The following is a 24927-nucleotide window of genomic DNA, read 5'->3' as shown; positions in this document are numbered from 1 at the left end:
CGCCGGCCAACTCATTGGTGTTTTCCAATGTATGCTTCAGACCACTGAGTCACGCATGAGGTGTTCCCCATAGCTAGCGACCTAGGGGGGCCGCAGATTCAAAGTTCCTTTGAAAGGGAACCATGATTTATACATATAAGGAGTCAATATAGAAAAAAACTATAAAAATAAAAAAAAAACACTTTTACTATAATACAAAACAATGGTTGTTTTCTTGCAAGGTGTGAAAATACTTAAAATGGTTTAATGCCCCAAAACAGAAATCAGTGATTTGGGAAATTTGACCACAGAGCCAATTTAGTTTGAATTTTTTAAGATGGGTGAGACATCCATGACAAGAGAGAGATGTATTGAAGCAATATATTGATGCGTTGATCGTACTTTTTGGTGTATTATGCCAAATTAAACTTTTTCCTTATAATGGGCCTCGGTGGAGGAAAAAAAAATGCTTAGAGTAAAGTCCATACTTCAATTCAGATTTTTCTTGACTGGTGAGAAGTGTTGATGAAAGAAAATGTCAGAGAGAGAAGTGATGATAATTGAGTCATATTTTTGGAACACCGAGCCAGGTTAAGCCTTTTTTCACAATAAGTGTTTTAGAATGCCCCTGCTTCAATATTTGCTGTAGTTTGGCTTCATTTGTCATGCAAGGGTATTAACCATTTACTTTTATGTTTTTACAGATGAAGCTGATGTGGCCCAGCATATAGATGAAGAACACCATGGAAAGAATTGGCGACAATGACTTTTCTGTTGATTTGCAGTGGCAGCTCCAGAACCAGGTGAGTTTGTATTTACTTACTGGGGAGATTAAACAGGTTGTATACACATTTTTGAATTTAAAGATCATTGTCACGTGACTGCCATCAAGACTATGAAAGAAACACACAGCAGAGACCAAGTTAATAGTCAAAACTTAAAAAAAAAAAAAAAAATCTGTTAACATTAGTAATGCACTGTGAACTAAAATCAACAAACATTAATAAATTCTGTGAAAAATATTTTTTCATGTTCATTTACTAATGTTTACAAATTAGACCTTATTATAAAGTATTACTAAAACCTTTATTGATTTAAACTGTGTGCACAATTATTAGGCATGTCGATATTCAGATTTTTTTTTTTTCCAAACACATTTTACCAATTCCCAATGACATCAATCTTAATAACTACCATTAATTTTGTATTTAATCATTTATGAGCGATATATAATTGTCCATGAAGGCTGGAAGAGAAAAAACTCCTTATATTCAGGTGTGCAGAATTTATTAGGCTTTTTTTTTTATTTTTATTATTTTTTAGATGAAATGAGCCAAAAAAGAGTTTTAACTCGGACTGAAAAGTCAAAAATTATTAAATCCCCATGAGAATTATTCAAAACTATTGCAATATAGAAATTGCAAAATTTCGACATGACCATTGGACAAAAAAATGCTGACTGGGACAGTGGAGTTTTGAAAAAAAAAAAAAAAAAGGTGGAGAAAAGACACAAGTTAACTGCAAAGAATTAAGAATTAAGACTTTTCAGAATAGAAGATGGAATAAAAATGCGCTCACCAAAACTTACTGCCAGATTCTGGAACAGGGGTCAGGAAACCTTTTTTTGACCAAAAAGCAAAATTTTTATTTTTGGTTAAGAGCCATTTTTCCAAAAGGGCATATATATGTGCTTGGAAAATATCATCTGATTGATATCAAGTGCCTAATAATTACGCCGTGAGCTTATCTGTCTATTTTTAAAGTATATAAACATTAACATTTCATTTAATATCATTGAAATAAATTTTATATCATCAATAAGCGTTGTAAAAATATAATTCTTTATATTATTATAGCTGGTCTTCAATATGTGCTTGGAAAATATCATCAGAATATCAATGTGTGACATCATGAGTTATGCAAATGATTTTTATAATTTTATTCACATGTATAAGTCAGTATGTAAATATTTTAAATTATTACAGCTATATATTATCTATGTGGTGGCTATATACTATTACAATCATATAGTTTGTGTAAATATCAGATAATAATGTCACATAATGTCATAATAATAAGTATTTAAATGATTTAAATACTGACTTATTTCATATAGTATTGAATTGTTATATATATATATATAATATATATATTCATATATATATATATATATATATATATATATAGATATATACATATAACACATATACATATAATATATATAATATATATATATATATTAATAGGATAGTATTGACACACATCATCGATATGGATCGATGCATCGATATGGATCGATGCTCGATAAAACCTAAAAAAACCCACCTAAATAACCTTTTTAACATCAAAAACGATTAATCTATATTTAGTTTTAAACAGTGATGTCTATGCAGTTATTTACGTTTGATATATTAGGGGTTTATTGATTAATCGATATGGATCGATGCATCGATAGCACACGTACAATATAGATATCTGTTATATAAATAGGCAGCTTATTTGGCACTGTCTACATTTTCACATAATGTCCGTCAACGGCTGCATTCTCGTTCAAACTCACCGATTAGGACTCGGTTTAAGGCACAAGTTGAGCATATAAGACGCTCGGGATTGTTCGCGGAACATTCGAGCGCTGTGTGAGAAGTTTTCACCGCACACATCTGAAGCGCGTGCACGCACACAGACAGCCGCACGCGCGAATACTAAACTGAGCTATCTTCCGCTTTTTTTGTGCATGGATCAATACATACATAATTACATCTAAATGCGCGTTTTGGGGAATATCCTAGTAAACACAGTCGGTTAGGCATATGTCTTAACGTTAACAGTTCAGAAATAAAAGGGCATGTGTATATTAAACCCGTGATTGGTTCTTAAAGTGAAAGCAAGCTAATAATAAATCTAAAAGCTGTCAAAGAAAAATACAATTTAGTGCTCACTGCATTTGATCTGACTAAATAACCTTTGTAACATCAAAAACGATTCAATCTATATTTTGGGTTTGTAAACATACACTCAGCGCACACACATTCAATCAATTTAAAATACTGATTTTTTTTTCTTTGATGAAAAAGAGGTTTAAATCTCTCTCTCAGAGTGACTCTTCTCCTCCAACCCTCCACTCTTCACACACACAACACAGACTTCTCACACACACACACATTCTTCAAAGGGCAATGGCAAGAGTCAGAGTGACTCAGCCCCCTCCTTTTTCTCACACAGAGAGAGTGGCCTCAGAGTGAGATCAGATGACTGACAGTTTTTTTAATTTTCTGTTATCCATAGAGCATTGAAAAGTCGTGAAACTATGCATATTTGCTCAGAATGACTTATCCTCTATATATAAAAAATTTTTGAAGTGTTTGGAAGCTGCACTTTAAGAAATATAAGACAATTTATGTTTACTTTTTTACTGTTATTTCAATAAATCACTACGGCAAAAACCGTTCAAGCTATCCAAAATCCATTCGCAATTTAAGTTCCTCAATGTTTTGGCATCATGTAGACAAAAGTTTGGTGTGTATACTGTAATTCTCCTCTGAGCAGTATGCATTAATTCACAGCTATATTTTTCCAAAAATCCATATACAAATCAATATAACCGACTTCCTGTTCATCGTAGCTGATGACTGTGAATTAGAAAGTTGTCCGTCTTGATAAGAACAATTTATGTACTGAGTTTGGTGTCTGTAGCTAAAACTAACCCCCTCACTTTTGACAAAAGGTGGCGCTATAGAGTGGCTCCTCCACGCCCCTTCATGAGCTTTTGCCATTGTCTAGCTATCATTAATACTGATATGTGTTTTGAGTTTTATGTAATTCTGAGCATGTTATCTGCCTCAAAATCACCAGAACAGAATATTCAAGTTTGACACGTTGCCATGGCAACACTATATTAGATATCAATATCCCCACAACAGATTTACATCGGCCGTGTTTTGTCATTATTCTGATGAAGTTTGAAGCAAATCGAGTAAAAATAAGATGCTGAATTCAAAGCATTTTGAAAATGACACACTTCCCTGCTGCCAGTTGGTGGCGTTATAACTTTGACTCCTAATAGTCACATAGATGCGATCGGCATCATACATCGAACAAAACCGATGAAGTTTGATCAAACTCAGGTAGTGTATGTTGATGTTATTAGACATTTCCTGTTTCTCATTTCTCGCCATAATTTCAACGCCTCGCCACGGACAAACCGTTCGAGATATCAAAAATATCTTCGCAATTTAGCATCCCCAATGTCTTGAGATCATGTTCACCGAGTTTTTGTGGCAAACGGGTGGAGTTCCTCAGAGGAGTATATCAAATTCCAGAGCATGTGGTTTTTTACAAAACCCTAAATAGCCAACTTCCTGTTGGGCGGAGCCTATGACATGCAGTGCGAAAGTTGTTTGGTTTGATGAGATCTACATGTGTACCGAGTTTCATATGTATACGTGCAAGCATGCATGATATATTGCCCTCAATATTCCAGGGGGCGCTGTAGAGTCCCTGTGCCACGCCCGTGTATCAGTCTCTGCCCGGCCCTAATGGCCGCAGATTCCAAGGTGTGTGCCAATTTTCAAGAGTTTTTGAGCATGTTAAGGGCCCCAAAAGCCCCCGAAACAAAAAAAAAAAAAAAATAGAAGAATTAAAAAAAAAAAAAAAAAAAAAAAAAAAAAAATAATCCTAAGGAAAACAATAGGGCTCTTCGCCCTCCAGGCTTGAGCCCTAAATATAGCTGCAAGCAGCGATGGCGGGCTCAAGCCATCAGCGCAAACGCCACCCCGGTGGCATCAGGTAAACTGTGCCCAGCGGGCACATGCATTTACAGTAACCCTCTGGCACTCAGATTTTAAGGGATACGGCAATTAACGGGTTAATCCGAAGCATCAAGACTTTGAAATCACATACACAGAACAATATTCATTAAGAAAGTGAAATTAAATGATTAATAAACTATTTATTCGAACCCTTGCTATTTTCTATTCTAATAAAAGTCTTGGCTGTGGAACATCTATAATATAAATTTACACAATGAACCAAATAAAGTCATGCCTTTTATTTTTTCCCCTGTTTGCTATTTCACATTCCTGTCACTGAAGCGTTGTGGGCAAAGACACAGAAGGTAACTGAAACAATGTGGTTTTAGTCAAGGTGATTATTAGGGGTCCAAGCACATTGGTTTGTGTAGATGATGCAGTTACACAATGAACGTGTCTCTTTTCAAGTAAATTATGAGTCCTTTTGTGAGTACTATTATATACACAACATGAAAATAGATAACTAATACAGTGTCCCTTCTACACTTTTTCAGTAATGTGTGATAACTTGAGAAATATGTTGTCAATACAATTAAAATAACAAAAAGTAATGGTATTTAGGAGATGATAGCTTTTGCATAATTACTATATTGGGCTTTATTAAAGTTTATGAAAAAAGAATTAATGTTTATGCATTTTTTATTTATGCACATAAATGAAACATTTTCAAGTCTTTGAACAGATCTTGAAGTATTTGCTATCCTGTGGCGCCATCGAGTGGATAACATTAGCATTGTGGCCTTCATTTTTGAACAACATTATGAAAGGGGCCAATATTTTTTAAATGATTATAAATATTTAATGATTAGTTTACTGATAATATACCCACATTAAAATCTAATTTACTGATTCTGTATCTTATTTCATGCTTAATCATGAGTTTAAATTTTCAATTTACATTTTTAAGCAGTGTTGAATGATTACTATGTGAGTTGCTAAATTTTTTTTTTTTTTTTTTTTAAATTTATTTTTATTTTTTTTTTTTTTTTTTTAGGATTTACATTTAAAAAATTAACCTACTTCAAACATTTTAAGCAGCTTGAACAAAACCTGTTAATATTTATTACAGACCACTGTAACTATCTATAATCTAAAAAACAAATTTATTATGAAAATAAAGGTGTGTACACCAGTTAAATTGGACGATAAAGAAATTGCTAACAATAGTTTAATAGTGCATGTTTTAAGTTTTATAGGTGTTTGGATGCAGAAATGGACAAATCAAATGTAAAATAACGTCATCGATTTAGTTAAATATAGATAAATTTTTGTTAGAGCAAAATAATAATAATAACAATAATAATAATAATAAATACATGAATACATACATACAAAAAAAAAAAAAAAAAAAAAAGCCAAGCAGCAAGACGAATGATTTTCTGTTTTTTATAGATTAAAATTGAAGACAGAAAGCAGCTGGTAAATGCAGTCACTTTAATATTCAAATCCAGTATCATAATCCACTTCAGATTTATTTCTCAACAGTTTATATTCACGTGGCTGTTTCCATTTATATTCGCCAAGCTATTATGAATTTTGAAATAATCTTGTACGCGATTTGTTCGTTCTTTGCGACGAAAAAGCCAGAATCAGCGTCCTCTGGCGCTCGAGAGATCGATGTTATTCTGCCCTTAGACAGTCTCGCGCTGTCAAATAGTATTTCTTTTCACAATTAAACAGCTCAAAAACACCTGAATTCAGCTCTTGTTGTGTTCCTAATGGGTGGATTGTGTGCATTCGCGGTAATATTTTGTTTTAAAAAAAAGCTCTTAAAATTATAAAAATGCTTTTATTGTGAGCTCGTGAGACTGCAACGCGCTGATGCAGCGGTGATTTCTCTCTGGTCTTTATCACTGTTCTCTGGCCAGACATCAATTATTAATGAGATCTGAGCCGGTAATAATAACATATGTTGGTTCAGCTTGTCAGTGTGAATGAAACGTGTATTTATTTGTCCGTTCTCGCCGAAAAAAAAACCATCACCGTGTTCTGGAGCGCAGAGCAATCGATGTGATGTTCAGCCCTTAGACAAAGAAAATCTCACAAGCACTCATAAACACTCATTTTCATCTCTATAATATGTTCTTCTAATTGTTTTGTGTTAATTCGCCGCTGTGTTTTAATGTAAAAGGCTGTAGTTTCTGTATGCAGACTTTTTCCCCTCCAAGTGTTCAGAAGTCTCGCGCTGTCAGACAGGCTGCAGCAAATATTTCATTTTAACACTCACAAACATCTGAATTTAGCTCTTGGTGTGTTCTAATTAGCGGATTGTGTGCAATCGCCGTAATATTTTATTTTTTTAAAAGTGCTTAAACAAGAATAAACTCGTTTGTTGTGAGCTCGTTGAGACAGCACGCGCTGTTCGGAGCGGAGATTTATCTCTCGTCTATCTCTCTGTTCTCTGGCCAGACATCAATTATTAATAAGCCCTGACCCGCTAATAATAAGATATGTTGGTTTAGCTTGTCAGTGTTAATTAAATTTATTTATTTATTTTGTATTTTTAACCGATTTAAAAGTGAAACTAAGCGAGACTCCTCCCTCTCAGTCCCAGGAATTGCTCCTGTAGAGGCGCAATTTCTCTCAGACAATGAAAGTCTCAGCACACATACACTCCTCACACAGAGCCAAAAATCCATATTCAAATCAAAATAGCCGACTTCCTTTTGGTCGTAGCTAATGACTGTAAATTAGAAAGTTGTCCGTCTTAATAAGAACAATATATGTACCGAGTTTGGTGTCTGTAGCTAAAACTAAGCCCCCCACTTTTGACAAAAGGTGGCGCTATAGAGTGCCTCCTCCACCACGCCCTTTTATGACCTTTTGCCAGTGTCTAGCTATCATTAATACTGATATGTGTTCTGAGTTTCATGAAATTCTAAGCATGTTATCTGCCTCAAAATCAGAATATATTATACACAAAAATATTCCAGTTTGATATGTTGCCATGGCAACACTATATTAGATATCAATATCCCCTCAACAGTTTTACATGGGCCGTGTTTTGTCATTATTCTGATGAAGTTTGAAGCAAATTGAGTAAAAATAAGATGCTGAATTCAAAGCATTTTGAAAATGACACACTTCCTGCTGCCAGTTGGTGGCGCTATAATTTTGACTCCTAATAGTCACATATATGCGATCGGCATCATACAACGAACAAATTGATGAAGTTTAATTAAAATCAGGAAATGTATGTGGATGTTATTAGACACTTCCTGTTTCTCATTTCTCGCCATAATTTCAACGCCTCGCCACGAGCAAACCATTCGAGATATCAAAAATCCCCTGGCAATTTTGCATCCCCAATGTCTTGACATCATGTTGACCAAGTTTGGTGGCAATCGGGTAAAAAACCTATGACAAGTATATCAAATTCCAGAGCATGCGCTTTTTACATAGCTCTAAATAGCTGACTTCCTGTTGGGCGGAGCCTATGACATGCAATACGAAAGTTGTTCGGCACAATGAGATCTATATGTGTACTGAGTTTCATATGAATACGTGCAAGTATGTTTGAACTATACATCAACATTTCTGACTGTGTTCCGGGGGGCGCCGTAGAGCCCCTGTGCCACGCCCGGGTCCCAGCCTCTGCAGCCTCCTAATGGACACAGATTCTAAGGTGTGTGCAAATTTTCAAGAGTTTTTGAGCATGTTAAGGGCCCCAAAAGCCCCCTAAACTTTGACGAAAAATAAGAATACTAAACCCCCTAAATAGCCAACTTCCTGTTGGGCGGAGCCTATGACATGCAGTACGAAAGTTGTTTGGCTTGATGAGATCTATATGTGTACCGAGTTTCATACGTCTACGTGCAAATATGTATGATATATGGCCCTCCATATTCCAGGGGGCGCTGTAGAGCCCCTGTGCCACGCCCGTGTATCAGTCTCTGCCCGGCCCTAATGGGCCGCAGGTTCCAATGTGTGTGCCAATTTTCAAGAGTTTTTTAGCATGTTAAGGGCCCCAAAAGCCCCCGAGACGTTGGAAAAAAAATAAAATAATAATAATAATAATAATAATAATATAAAAAATAATCTGCAGCAAAACAATAGGGCTCTCGCCCTCCAGCCCTAATAAAATACTCCTAGCAAAACAATAGGCTCTCGCCCTCAAGCTTGAGCCCTAAATATAGCTGCAAGCAGCGGGCCCAAGCCGTCAGCGCAAACGCCACCCCGGTGGCATCAGGGCATCAAAAACTGTGCCCAGCGGAGACATACACAATAACCCTCTAGCACAGGGGTGTCCAACCCTGTTAATGGCGATCGACTGTCCTGCAAAGTTTAGCTCCAACCCTACTCAAACACACACCTGAAGCAACTAATTAATGTCTTCAGGATTGCTTGAAAATTAAAGGTAGGTGTGACTGATTAGAGTTGGAGCTGAACTTTGCAGGACAGTCGATCACCAGGAACAGGATTGGGCACACTTAATTTAGCAGTTTGGATTTAAGGGATACAGCAATGAAAGGGTTAATCCAAACCATCAAGAGACACACACAAAACACAATATATAAAACTTGAGTAACACTTCCAATAAGGTTTCAGTTATTAACATTAATTATATTAAATTACATTAACAACAACTGTATGGCATTTATTAATGTGAGTCTCTCTCTCTCTGTCTTTCTCACACACACACACTTACACACACACACACACACACACACACAACACATTAAATATTATTATATTATATTATTATTTATTATATTATTAGTAAACACTTTTCAATAAGGATTTAGTTTTTAACATCATATAAGTTAACAAGTACATCATTTATATAGCATTTATGGATCTTAGTTAAAACAATATGTTCAAAATGGATTACTACATTATTAATTAAAATTTATAGTTAATGTACATCAGTTACTATACCATGATTTAACATATTAATTTTTTAACTAAAAAATTACTAACACAAACAAATGCAGTAAAAATATTGTTGTTCATACTTAGCTTGTACTAATGTTAAATATTATATTATTTAACATAAAATTATATATATATATATAAATGTTAATTAAAGCTTAGTTATAAATATTTTAATACATTATTTACTAATACATTTTTTTTTCAACAGTTTTATTTTAAGATTAGTTTATGTACTGTGAAATAACATGAACATTAATATTTTTAATGATAGGATTAACTAACATAAAAAAAAGATTAATAAAAGATCTGAAAAATAGATTGTTCATTGTTAGTTCATGTTAGTTATTGCATTAAATAATGTAAACCAAAGAGAGCTTATTATAAATCGTTTCCAACACTTTTCATGATCTATAACCATTTTTAAAAATCCTTTTAATGATCTATAAACATTTCAGAAATTATTATATAAAACTATATTACCAGTAAAATTCATTAGCTTTTAAAATACATATTATTTTTCTCTGAAAGATTTTTATAAATGATCTAAATGCTATATACACGTTTCAACAACAATTATTTAAAAGTAATCCTATAGCTCCATCTAGTGGTGGCCATGATTGGTATTACACACTGCACGTTTGGTGTTGCTATCTGAACCAGTCAGAATGAATGGCGCCTAAATGGAGCGCGAGAACAGGACAGACAGGGCATATGCCTACGTAAGGCCAGGTTTACAAGCTCTGTCTGTTATGCGTATTTTTTTTTTCGAGCCCATGTTAATGGATCAGAGCGTTCACACTGCACACGGTAAAAGATGTGAACAGAAAAGGTTAGAAATAAAAAGGTGCGAAAAGAATGAATATCTAGCGCATGAGCATAGAGAGAGTTGTGAGTTCACAAGACAAAGTTTTTGAGAGAGAGGAGACACGTTTTAAGTGCGCGCGCATCTCTCTCTCGGGCGAGAGCAGCATGTATCTGAGCACGCGTGTCTGGTTTTGTGACACAAAGCAAAGGAAATCTGCGTGCGAACGGATAGATTCGCGCTCGCGCATTATTTTAATGTGCTTTCGCGTTACAATAACGCGCTCTCGCTGCTGCTTCTGCACCGCCCATACACATACTGTATACGCACTGCAGACGGAGTACGTGTGAACCTGTATAATGTATAACAAATCTATTTCAACACCTGAGGCACCGCTACAATGAGCTCTATGACCAATGCAATGCAAGAAAACATGCCTAATAATTCAGCACTCCTGAATACAAGCAGTTTTTCACTTCCAGCCTTCAATGACAATTATATATCACTCATAAATGATTAAATACCAAATGTATAGTATTTTTTAAGATTGATGTGATTTGGAATTGGTAAAATGTGCTTGGAAAAAAAATATCACCAGAATATCATCATGTGACTAATTATTATGCATCACTCGGCGAAAAAAATTTTTAATGATTTTTTTTGATCTATAAGCATTTGTAAAATATTTTTGCCTGCAGTAGGAACAGGATTGGGCATGCCTGATTTAGTGTTTTACTGTTTATGAGATTGTGTAAATGTCATGTCATTTGTTTTTATGTTGCAATTAACATAATTCTTAACCTAATTATTTAAATCATGTTGTCTGTGCCCTACAAATTGTACTAGGTTTTTTTTTTTGAGTAAAACCCCCCAAAACTGACAGAAAAAAAGGATAAGGCCTAAGAGATTTCTTAAGCTGTAATGATGAAAAAAAAACAAAACAACAACACACACAATTACTGATTTTTTTTTTTTTTTTTTTTTGGTGATTAAAGAGATGTTAACTCTCTCTGGCAGCCAATCTCTCTCTCTCTCTCTCTCTCTCAAATGCCACCCCCCCCCCCCCCCCCCCCCTTCACACACTCAGTCCCAACCCCCCCTCACACAGAGAGAGTGGCCTCAGATTGAGATCAGATGTCTGACAGTTTTTTAATTTTCTGTTATCCATACAGTGTTGTAAAATCATGAAACTATGCATATTTCCTCAGAATGACTTGTGCTCTGTATGAAAATGGTTTTGAAGTGTTTGGAAGCTGCAATTTAAAAATACAAGACAATTAATGTTTCCCTTTTTAACTGGTTATTTCAAAAAATCACCACGGCAAAACCGTTCAAGTTATCTAAAATCCATTCGCAATTTAAGTTCCTCAATGTTTTGGCATCATGTAGAAAAAGGTTGGTGTGTATAGTGTAATTTTCCTCTGAGCAGTATGCATTAATTCACAGCAATATTTTTCCCAAAAACCCACATTTAAACCAAAATAGCCGACTTCCTGTTGGTCGTAGCTGATGACTGTAAATTAGAAAGTTGTCTGTCTTGATAAGAACAATTTATGTACCGAGTTTGGTGTCTGTAGCTAAAACTAATCCCCCCACTTTTGACAAAAGGTGGCGCTATAGAGTGCCTCCTCCACGCCCTTTCATGTGCTTTTGCCAGTGTCTAGCTATCATAAATACTGATATGTGTTTTGAGTTTCATGTAATTCTGAGCATGTTAATTGCCTTAAAATCACCAGAACAGAATATTCAAGTTTGACACGTTGCCATGGCAACACTATATTAGATATCAATATCCCCACAACAGATTTACATCGGCCGTGTTTTGTCATTATTCTGATGAAGTTTGAAGCAAATCGAGTGAAAATAAGATGCTGAATTCAAAGCATTATGAAAATGACACACTTCCTGCTGCCAGTTGGTGGCGCTATAACTTTGACTCCTAATAGTTACATATATGCGATCGGCATCATACAACGAACAATCCGATGAAGTTTGATCTAAATCAGGTAGTGTATGTGGATGTTATTAGACATTTCCTGTTTCTCATTTTTTGCCCTAATTTCAACGCCTCGCCACGGACAAACCGTTCGAGATATCAAAAATCCCCTGGCAATTTTTCATCCCCAATGTCTTGAGATCATGTTCACCGAGTTTCGTGGAGAACGGGTGGAAAACCTCAGAGGAGTATTTCAAATTCCAGAGCATGCTTTTTATGAACAGCCCTGAATAGCTGACTTCCTGTTGGGCAGAGCCTATGATATAGAGCGCAAAAGTTGTTCGGCTCAGTGAGATCTATAAGTGTACAGAGTTTCATATAAATACATGCAAGTATGTGTGAGCTATGGTTCAAGATTTCTGACTGTGTTCCAGGGGGCGCCGTAGAGCCCCTGTGCCACGCCCGGGTCCCAGCCTCTGCGGCGTCCTGATGGCCGCAGGTTCCAATGTGTGTGCCAATTTTCAAGAGTTTTTGAGTATTTTAAGGCCCCTAAAAACCCTCGAAAGGTTAAAAAAAAAAAAAAAAAAAATAATAAATATAGCTGCAAGCAGCGATGGCCATGCCCCCTCGCACCCGGGCTCACCACCAGCGGCTGGCTTTTGTAAAACAGCGAACGGCGAGAAATATGCGTTTAATGTGGTAAATATAAGAGGAATATGTCAAAGTCATTTATATGTGCCAATCTTCCTGCTGCCAGCTGGTGGCGCTATGACAATAACTGGATTTTTTCATGTAGATTTCTTCAGACCAGCACTTTTATCAAGCATATGAAATTTAGTGCAGATTGAACATGGAATGTTTGAGTTAGTATAAAGCATGAGGTGTCCTATTGACAACAGGTGGCGCTATGATTATAACTGAATATTGGCCTTTAGATATCTTCAGGCCATGACTCTTATCAAATATTTGAAGTTTGGTGCAGATTGGACATTGCATGTTTAAGTTAGTGTAAAACAAGCCAATTCCAGTTGCCAGCAGGTGGCGCTATGATTATATTGGAATATTGACCTTCAGATGTGTTCAGGCCAAGACTCTTTTCGAACATGTGAAGTTTGGGGAAGATCGGACATCTTATGCCTGAGTTACAACAACTTCTATTCCCATGGCGAGACATCGAACTTTGTCACGGCGCCATGGCCACACCCTTTAATGAAACCTCAAGATGTTCACAATTTAACATCGCAAAGGCCTTTAGATTAGACTGACCAAAAAAAAATGTTGATGTCATTAAATTTCTTGGAGTAGTTCGTTACAGCGTAAAACATGACACTTCCTGTTGCCAGCAGGTGTCGCTATAGCGATATCTGAATATTGGCATGTAGATATATTCAGGTCAGGAGTCTTCTCAAACATGTGAAGTTTGGGGCAGATTGGACATTGTATGTCTGAGTTATAGCAACTTCCTTTCTCATGGCGAAACATCGAAATTTGTAAGGCCGCCACAGACACGCCCTTAAACGAAACCTCAAGATCTTCGCAATTTAACATCGCAAAGGCCTTTAGATTACACTGACAAAGTTTGATGTTGATCTGAATAAATCTCTAGGAGGAGTTCGTTAAAGTACAACCCCTGAAAATGGCAAAAACGACACAAATTTTGCAGAGAAAATTCAAAATAACTGACTTCCTGTTGGGATTCGAATTTCGTACCAAGAGACTTTTTTGTAGGTATTGGTGTGTTACATGTGTGTACCGATTTTTGTACATGTACGTGAAACGTAGCTCGAGGCGCACTCCGTTGAAAATGTATAGGTGGCGCTATCGAGGCATTTTGCCACACCGAATGGAATATTGGCCTTCAGATGTGTTCAGGCCAGGACTCTTATCAAACATGTGAAGTTTGGCCAAGATAGGACATTTTATGCCTGAGTTACAATAACTTTTATTCCCATGGCGAGACATCGAACTTTGTGACGGCGCCATGGACACGCCCTTTAACGAAAACTCAAGATCTTCACAATTTAACATCGCACAGGCCTTTAGAATAGAGTGACTGAAAAAAAAAACATTTATGTCATAAAATTTCTCGGGGTAGTTTGTTACAGCGTAAAATATGTTACTTCCTGTTGCCAGTAGGTGGCGCTATGACTATAATTGAATATGGGAATATCAATCTGTTCAGGTCAGGAGTCTTATCAAACATGTGAAGTTTGTGGCAGATTGGACATTGTATGTCTGAGTTATAGCAACTTCATTTTTCATGGCGAATCATCGAAATTCGTCAGGCCGCCACGGACACGCCCTTCAACGAAAACTCAAGATCTTCGCAATTTAACATCGCAAAGGCCTTTAGATTAGGCATACCAAATTTGGTGTCAATCTGAATAAATCTCTAGGAGGAGTTCGTTAAAATACAAGGCATGCAAATGACAAAAATGATGCAAAATTTGCTCATAAAATTAAAAATAACCGACTTCCTGTTGGGTTTCGGATATTGCTCCAAGAGTCTTTTTTGTAGGTACTGATGCTTTACAAATGTGTGCCAATTTTCGTGCATGTACGTGAAACACAGCTCGAGGGCTGTTGATTTTTTTACGGTAGGTGGCGCTGTCGAGCCATTTTGCCACACCCTCTTCTGAAACCTATATCAGACGTAAATTTTCACCAGGTATGACGCGTGTGCAAAGTTTCAGGACTTTTCGAGCATGTTTAGGCCCTCAAAAATGCGATTCATTTTGGAGAAAGAAGAAGAAAAGAAGAAGAAGAAGAAGAATAATAATAATAATTAAAGCTGCAAGCAGCGATGAACGGGCCCTCGCACCCGGGCTCACCACCTCGGGGTGGCTTTTGTAAAACAGCGAACGGCGAGAAATATGCGTTTAAATTTGGTAAATATAAGAGGAATATGTCAAAGTCATTTATATGTGCCAATCTTCCTGCTGCCAGCTGGTGGCGCTATGACTATAACTGGATTTTGTCATGTAGATTTCTTCAGTCCAGCACTTTTATCAAGCATATGAAATTTAGTGCAGATTGAACATGGAATGTTTGAGTTAGTATAAAGCATGTTGTGTCCTATTGCCAACAGGTGGCGCTATGATTATAACTGAACATTGGCCTTTAGATATCTTCAGGCCATGACTCTTATCAAATATTTGAAGTTTGGTGCAGATTGGACATTGCATGTTTAAGTTAGTGTAAAAAACAAGCCATTTTCTGTTGTCAGCAGGTGGCGCTATGATTATAGTGGAATAATGACCTTCAGATGTGTTCAGGCCAAGACTCTTTTCGAACATGTGAAGTTTGGGGAAGATCGGACATCTTATGCCTGAGTTACCACAACTTCTATTCCCATGGCGAGACATCGAACTTGGTCACGGCGCCATGGCCACACCCTTTAATGAAACCTCAAGATGTTCACAATTTAGCATCGCAAAGGCCTTTAGATTAGACTGACCAAAATAAATTATAAAATGTCATAAAATTTCTAGGAGTAGTTTGTTACGGCGTAAAACATGTCACTTCCTGTTGCCAGCAGGTGGCGCTATAACGATATCTGAATATTGGCATGTAGATATATTCAGGTCAGGAGTCTTCTCAAACATGTGAAGTTTGGGGCAGATTGGACATTGTATGTCTGAGTTATAGCAACTTCCTTTCTCATGGCGAAACATCGAAATTTGTAAGGCCGCCACAGACACGCCCTTTAACGAAACCTCAAGATCTTCGCAATTTAACATTGCAAAGGCCTTTAGATTACACTGACAAAGTTTGGTGTTGATTTGAATAAATCTCTAGGAGGAGTTCGTTAAAGTAAAACCCCTGAAAATGGAAAAAACGACACAAATTTTGCAGAGAAAATTCAAAATAACTGACTTCCTGTTGGGATTCGAATTTCGTACCAAGAGACTTTTTTGTAGGTATTGGTGTGTTACATGTGTGTACCGATTTTTGTACATGTACGTGAAACGTAGCTCGAGGCGCACTCCGTTGAAAATATATAGGTGGCGCTATCGAGGCATTTTGCCACACCCAATGGAATATTGGCCTTCAGATGTGTTCAGGCCAGGACTCTTATCAAACATGTGAAGTTTGGGCAAGATCGGACATTTTATGCCTGAGTTACAATAACTTTTATTCCCATGGCGAGACATCAAACTTTGTGATGGCGCCATGGACACACCCTTTAACGAAAACTCAAGATCTTCACATTTTAACATCGCACAGGCCTTTAGAATAGAGTGACTGAAAAAAAAATTATGTCATAAAATTTCTCAGGGTAGTTTGTTACAGCGTAAAATATGTCACTTCCTGTTGCCAGTAGGTGGCGCTATGACTATAACTGAATATGGGCATATCAATCTGTTCAGGTCAGGAGTCTTATCAAACATGTGAAGTTTGGGGCAGATTGGACATTGTATGTCTGAGTTATAGCAACTTCCTTTTTCATGGCGAATCATCGAAATTCGTCAGGCCGCCACGGACACGCCCTTCAACGAAAACTCAAGATCTTCACAATTTAACATCGCAAAGGCCTTTAGATTAGGCATACCAAATTTGGTGTTGATCTGAATAAATCTCTAGGAGGAGTTCGTTAAAATACAAGGCATGCAAATGACAAAAAAGATGCAAAATTTGCTCATAAAATTAAAAAATAACCGACTTCCTGTTGGGTTTCGGATATTGCTCCAAGAGTCTTTTTTGTAGGTACTGATGCTTTACATATGTGTGCCAATTTTCGTGCATGTACGTGAAACACAGCTCGAGGGCTGTTGATTTTTTTACGATAGGTGGCGCTGTCGAGCCATTTTGCCACACCCTCTTCTGAAACCTATATCAGACGTAAATTTTCACCAGGTCTGACGCGTGTGCAAAAGTTGCTTTTCGAGCAAGTTTCGTCAACTTTTCGAGCATTTTTAGGCCCTCAAAAAATGCGATTCATTTTGGAGGAATCAGACCGGGAGGCTTTTGAAAATTATTGAAGAAGATAATAATAACCAATTTCGTAAGCTACGTGCAAGCAGCAATGAACGGTGTAATAGGTAGGCGCTATCGATTTGGTCTCGCACCAGCATATGACTTTTATCAAGCATTGTAAATTTCGCCAGCGAATGGCTTTAGTAAAAAAGGCGAACGGCGAGAAATATGCATTTAATTAAAGTTGTAAATTTAAGTGGAATATGTCAAAGTCATTTATATGTGCCAATCTTCCTGTTGCCAGCAGGTGGCGCTATCATTATAATGGAATTTGAACCTTCAGATGTGTTCAGGCCAAGACTCTTATCGAACATGTGAAGTTTGGGGAAGATCGAACATTTTATGCCTGAGTTACAACAACTTCTCTTCCTATGGCGAGACATCGAATTTTGTCACCACGCTATGGACACGCCCTTTAACAAAAACTCAAAATCTCCACAATTTAACATTGCAAAGGCCTGTAGATTAGACTGACCAAAATAAAATGTTGATGTCATTAAATTTCTTGGAGTAGTTCGTTACAGCGTAAAACATGACACTTCCTGTTGCCAGCAGGTGGCGCTATGATTATAACTGAATATGGGCATGTCGATCTGTTCAGGTCAGGAGTCTTATCAAACATGTTAAGTTTGGGGCAGATTGGACATTGTATGTCTGAGTTATAGCAACTTCCTTTTTCATGGCGAAACATCGAAATTCGTCAGGCCGCCACGGACACGCCCTTCAACGAAAACTCAAGATCTTCGCAATTTAACATCACAAAGGCCTTTAGATTGACAATACCAAATTTGGTGTTGATCTGAATAAATCTCTAGGAGGAGTTCGTTAAAATACAACCCCTGAAAATGCCAAAAATGACACAAATTTTGCAGAGAAAATTCAAAATAACTCACTTCCTGTTGGGTTTGGGATATTGCTACTAAGAGACTTTTTTTGTAGGTATTGGTGTGTTACATGTGTGTACCGACTTTTGTACATGTACGTGAAACGTAGCTGGAGACGCACTCCGTTGAAAGTGTATAGGTGGCGCTGTTGAGCCATTTTGCCACAACCAATGGAATATTGGCCTTCGGCTGTGTTCAGGCCAGGACTCTTATTAAACATATGAAGTTTAAGGAAGATCAGAGATTTTATGACTGAGTTACAACAACTTTTATTCCCATGGCGAGACATCAAACTTTTAACGGCGCCATGGACACGCCCTTTAACGAAAACTCAAGATCTTCACAATTTACCATCTCAAAGGCCTTTAGATTAGATTGACCGAAATAAAATGTTGATGTCATAAAATTTCTAGGAGTAGTTTGTTACAACATAAAACATGACACTTCCTGTTGCCAGCAGGTGGCGCTATGACAATGACTGAATATGGGCATTTAGATCTGTTCAGGTCCGGAGTCTTATCCAACATGTGAAGTTTGGGGCAGATTGGACACTGAATGTCTGAGTTATAGCAACTTCCTTTTTCATGGCGAATCATCGAAATTTGTCAGGCCGCCACGGACACACCCCTTTAACGAAAACTCAAGATCTTCACAATTTAACATCACACAGGCCTTTAGATTAGACTGACTGAAAAAAACTATTTGTTGTCATTCAATTTCTTAGAGTAGTTCGTCACAGCGTAAAATATGTCACTTCCTGTTGCCAATAGGTGGCGCTATGACAATGACTGAATATGGGCATGTAGATCTGTTCAGGTCCAGAGTTTTATCCAACATGTGAAGTTTGGGGCAGATTGGACATTGTATGTCTGAGTTATAGCAACTTCCTTTTTCATGGCGAATCATCGAAATTCGTCAGGCCGCCACGGACACGCCCTTCAACGAAAACTCAAGATCTTCGCAATTTAACATCGCAAAGGCCTTTAGATTAGGCATACCAAGTTTGGTGTTGATCTGAATAAATCCCTAGGAGGAGTTCGTTAAAGTACAACGCCTGAAAATGGCAAAAACTACACTAATTTTGTCGAGAAAATTCAAAATAACCGACTTCCTGTTGGTTTTCGGATTTTGTACCAGGAGACTTTTTTGTAGGTATTGATGTGTTACATGTGTGTACCAATTTTCGTACATGTACGTGAAACACAGCTCGAGGCGCACTACGCTGAAAGTGTATAGGTGGCGCTATCGAGCCATTTTGCCACACCCACTTCTGAAACCCATGTCAGATGTAAATTTCGCCAGTTCTGATGCGTGTGCAATGTTTCGTGACTTTTCTAGCATGTTTAGGCCCTCAAAATTGCGATTCATTTTGGAGAAGAATAATAATAATAATAATAATAATAATAATAAACAAAGCAATTCCAATAGGGTCCTCACACCATCGGTGCTCGGGCCCTAACAAAAAAACAACAAAACACAACAATATCATCAAAACAAAGATAAAAGCACCCGCGTAAGAATAATAGGGCCCTGCGCCCATTGGCTCGGGCCCTAATAATAAAAAATAATCCTAAGGAAAACAATAGGGCTCTCGCCCTCCAGGCTTGAGCCCTAATTATTACAAAAACCTGGCAACAACATGTTTGATATTTTTGACTTTTGATAGGGCAGCCTCTGACATGATACCCACGATAGCCAATTAGAGTGAGCAAGCCGCACCTACTTCTATAGCTGAAACTTGGCAGCCACAAAATATGTCACGAAAGCAGAGTACTGAGAAAGATATATTCTTTTCTTATTCATATTCTTTTTTATACCTAGAGAGCCAGCTGACAACATCGATTGTTCTACATTTGTTTTCCTTCTCTAGTCATGTTTGAGTCTCTGTAAGATCTCATGTGACTATGAAATCGTTCCTACAGTCAACAAGTGTGTGGTCTCGCGATCTGGGCGGATCGTCTAGTATGCGCATTCAGGGGATTATAAGACTAAAAATTGGTTGAAACCAAATTCATGTATCCCATGGTTTTAAAATCTGTTATGATTTGAAAATCATCTAGTGTGTGGCCATCCTTAACCTGTGGACCATGTAACTAAATGTGTTATTGTTTCCTTAGACAGAGGTGCAAAAAAAGCAAGTAAAGAAAATCTTGGACATGAGCACTGAATGCAGTACCAGTGACACTGATGAGGAGTCCCTGATTTCTATCTCCTCTTCAGAGTCACCTGATAGCGACATTCTCGGCAGAGGAAAAAGAGGACATAAAAAGAAGACAAAGAGTGCTAGCAGGTCAAAATCTGCCAAACACAGCTCACGTGGTAAGCACATATCTGTTGATGGGTACTTACTCAAATATAACAAACCTAATATTGGTTACTAGTCTGCTTGACTAAAAGTGGTACTGGTATCGTCCCAAAAAAAATAACTTATCGGTTGACCTCTGGTGTTGATGCATTTATTGAGTTGAAGTGTAAAGAGAAGGCAGTGGCTTTTCTTATTTTTATATTCATTATATCTTATTTCGGACACTAATACATTTTGAAAATGTCTGAAAAAATGCAAAACATTTTTGCTAGCCGTTCAAGAGTAGTTCCTGGTGCCTCTAGTGTTACAAGCACCAATAACAATATTTGATGTTTGTGTGGTCTGTGCATTTGAAAATTTGATCTATTGATACAAGTCTTGTTTTATTTGGGAGTTGTTGTTGTTGTTTTTTTTTTTTGTCTTAAAAAGCTTTAATCTTTCTACAGCAACAACCCCAGATGATGTACTGAAGCGTTACAATAAAGTTTTTCGTGCCTTCAACAAAGAAGGGAGCATCAGTAAGGCATGCACCAAAGTTGGAGTTGACAGTAATACACTCGCATTAACAGATGTTGTGGCTGAAATACAGCTTGTTGATCCAGAGTTTTACCAAAACATCCCGAAGTTCAGATCCAAGGAGGAGAAACTCTTCGACTTTGCAAAGCGGTGCCTTCAGTCACTGACAGCAGACATCAGATCTGCCATAGAAAATGCCAAAAAAGAGTGTAAACTACTACCAATAACATATAAGTTGAGATAGAGAGACACAAAACCTCCAAGCTGCTTATTTCATTATATTTAGATGTTGGTTTTAAGGTAACCTTTGTAATTCACGTCAGTTCACGTTGGATGTAATTCACATTGAGTTCACAATTTTGGTTGATGATATACAATTTAGTTGTACAAGCTTTTTTTTTTTTTTTTTATTATTGATAATGTATAATGTATTTCATTTCCAACAATGTCAGTATGTTAAAAGCATATTTAGATTGACAATAGCAGAGTTTTTTCTATTTTTTATTTTTTTTTTATTTTTTTTTAGGCATTCTAAAGGCCCCTATGCTGTTTCAGTGGTAACCCAGCTGCAGGTATACTTTATTCTGTACTTCTATACTGCAGGTATACTTCTAAAGTTTTACTTTAGAATATGTTACACTGTTGAGTGTAATGTGTTAATAAACATTGTTTAGTTTTACTGCATTCTTTTCTCTTTTATTGCAGTCCTCTATACTTTACTTAATGAGAAACAATCAAGGTTTAATACTTGGGCATTTAATTAACATGTAACATTTTACAATGTAAGGGGAAAGTTCCTATGAAATTATCATGTAAGGACACTGATGGCCCACAACCAATTACTCTTTATATTAAGTGGTCAGTTCCTGAGGTGTTAGCATGTAAGTACACTGTTATTTAAGTGTGGTACAGAGGATTAGGTTTTACATATTACGCAGTAAATTGTGACTATTTTACACTTTATATTGAGAGGACAGTTCCTGAGGAGTTACCATGTAAGTACACTGTTATCACAAGGTGAAACTTTCTAAATTTAGCATTAGCACTGCCAGTCTAATTCAGTGTTCACAAATACATGGTATGTACATAGGAATCATCACGATTTCCATAAATTTTCAGGCTATTCCAAACTGGTAACTGCAGTATTGAAGACTCTGTGTGGAGGTGCAAAAATTTGTGCACGTACATGTTGTTACAAAATGTAGTTACATAATTTTTTGTTACACGTGTGTACTTTCTGAAGTGAAAAACGTATTGTTGCCAATGTCCTGTTACACATTTGTACTTACACATTCTATTCAGTGGGTTGTTACATGTGTGTCGTTACACCAGTATTAGAGCTGTAGATACTATGTACCAATGTGTACTTACCCTGTGGTTACATGCTACGTACACATCTAGTTACCATGTAAGTTCACAGGTATAAGGGACATTTAATATAAAGTGGGACCAAAAAGAATCACAATCACAAATTGGCTTACTGCATAAAAATTTGTTTATGAATGTAACCCACCCAAAGTAAACAGGAAAGGATTAACGTAAGTGGTGGGTGCAGTTATGGATATGGCCTGTAGGTGCACAGATGCGATATTATCACGGTCCTGAAATTTAGTTTTAAAAAAAGTGGTAGGGAAATGCCGGTATCACATTTTCATGTTGCGATTAATTGCTCATGCTTTTATCACGGTGTACGATATTATCACGGTACTGAAATTTAGTTTTAAAAAAAGTGGTCATAATATAGCACAAAAATAACTGAACATTTAAATACATAACATTTAAACACAATAAAGCAATACAGAAAAATATATAAATGTAAATGTTTTACACAGATTAAAGTGCAAAAGAACTATAAAGACCCATAGGTATCAATTTACAATAAGACCTCATTAGTTAACCTTAATAAATGCAGTAATATTCACAATGAGCAATAGCTACATTTGCTATAGAAGTTATTAATCTTTGTTAATAAAAAATACAAGTCTTAGTTCATGTTAGCTCATTAAATAGTAATAAACAGTTGCAACTTTCGAAATAAACAGCCTATTAAGTCTAAATATTTAAGTATTTGGCGCTGTGATGAACACCGAATTTTTCATTTGGCAGTTTATGTTTAGTAATGAATTAACTAATGTTAACTAATGAAGCCCTAATGTAAAGCGTGAATGAACAATAAAGAATCAAAACACTTTCAAACAATATCTAGGGCATGTTAGTCCAGACTAAAATTTAAAAAAAAAAAAGTTTGAAAATAAATAGTCTAAAAGTCTAAACATTTAAGTATTTGGCTCTTTGATGAACACCATAGTGAAAACACAAATCTGAATGGCTATTTAAATTATTTAAATAGGTTTTAGAAAGTAGCAGCTGATTTATTTATGGGGTTTCCAGGGTAGCGGCTGCATTTTCTGCAGTTTAGCGCCATCTGCTGTCAGAGAGTGAATGTGCTTTCATTCAGCTCGTCTCTCACGTGTTCCTCCATGTGCTTCTCATCCGTGCTTGTTTACATCAGAGCACACACGGTCTTTAAAGCAGCATACAACGGTGTTGTGCATTTTGACCAGTTGATGGGATTTTAAAATGCATTCCAAATTCTGATTAATTTGTAATATATAATTATTCAAGGTATTTAGAAGTACAGACGATAACAATATTGTGCATATTCATAACCGTGATATACCGCATTACCGAATACCGGCACATGTCTAGTATGAGATTGCCATTTTGAATCCTCCTGTGAAAAAAAGGTTATTTCTGTAGTGTATTTCACAAAATATTGTGGTTTCATTTCTGCTAAATTCATCTATTTTATGTTGTATTAAAAAAAAAAGGTTACGTGATGCATGATATGCTCCGATGAAACAGAGTTCATAAATTTTCCCTCATAACCACAAACTCTGATTGTTTTTTTTTCCTTCCCCGTTTCCTTGTGGTCTATGACGATTTACACAGCACTAAATCAAACAAATATTATTTCCTAGCACTGTTAATAACTAACTGAAAACACAACATTGCAGCTGTTAATAATAATTATATATATATATATATATATATATCTATATATATATATATAGATATATATATAGATGTACCAAAACATACTACCAAAAAAAAAAAAAAAAAAACCATCTGACCTATTTTTAAACATTTAACAATCTTTCAGTCTGGGTATCACACTAGTGTGTTGTTAACGTGTGTCATATCGTGAATGCTGTGCTAGATACACTGGTGTCAAAAGTATTCACATTCATTACTCAGGTAGAAGTATAGATATATAGGTTTAAAAAGACATTTGTAGAAGTTGAAGTATCAATTCAAGCTTTTTACTCAAGTAAATGTGTAAAAGCACTGGTTTCAAAACAACAATAAGTACAAAAGTAAAAAGTAATGTAAGGAAAAAAATGCCATTAAGGACAAAAGCTTAGGTCGCGCCACAGGGGCCTTATGGTGCACTACCCCACATCTTCAAAAAAACATTTTTCTAAAGGCCATAATGACTATAATATTATATTAAAATATTAATGTTGAAAAATTTGGGATGCACTAGGCTACCTGTTTCAGACACATTTATCCCATTTAAAATGAACACATTTTAGTACAATGCAAATACATTAAAGAACCATATATGTGTACTACTGAGCATTAACATGTTTAATGGAACGGAAGATATGATGACTAGTTGCCTATAAGTATTGTAATGGTGCAAAAAGTCAAAACTTCAGAGGCATGTCATCAATAACCTTTATTGGAATGTAAATGTACATCCAAGCTTCGCCGCAGGAATCTCTGAGGGCAACGGACAAGAAAATTGGTGTACCCAGGGCAGGCTTAAGCCCCTTTCACAC

General features: G+C 36.4%; 1 protein-coding gene across 1 annotated transcript; it reads left to right on the top strand.

The window, feature by feature from the left end:
* Positions 1 to 710: 710 nt before the first annotated feature.
* LOC109068389 (coiled-coil domain-containing protein 106-like) lies at positions 711 to 21326 on the top strand. The gene is made up of 3 exons (XM_042753919.1): positions 711 to 782; positions 20379 to 20580; positions 21013 to 21326. Exons 1-3 carry the CDS (start codon positions 711 to 713, stop codon positions 21324 to 21326), a joined length of 588 nt encoding a protein of 195 aa, XP_042609853.1.
* Positions 21327 to 24927: the final 3601 nt, after the last annotated feature.

Source organism: Cyprinus carpio, unplaced genomic scaffold (assembly GCF_018340385.1).
Source record: "Cyprinus carpio isolate SPL01 unplaced genomic scaffold, ASM1834038v1 S000000431, whole genome shotgun sequence".
In the NCBI taxonomy this organism is placed as follows: domain Eukaryota; kingdom Metazoa; phylum Chordata; class Actinopteri; order Cypriniformes; family Cyprinidae; genus Cyprinus; species Cyprinus carpio.
Note: the sequence above shows the minus strand (reverse complement) of the source record. Positions and strands in the feature narration are given on the sequence as shown.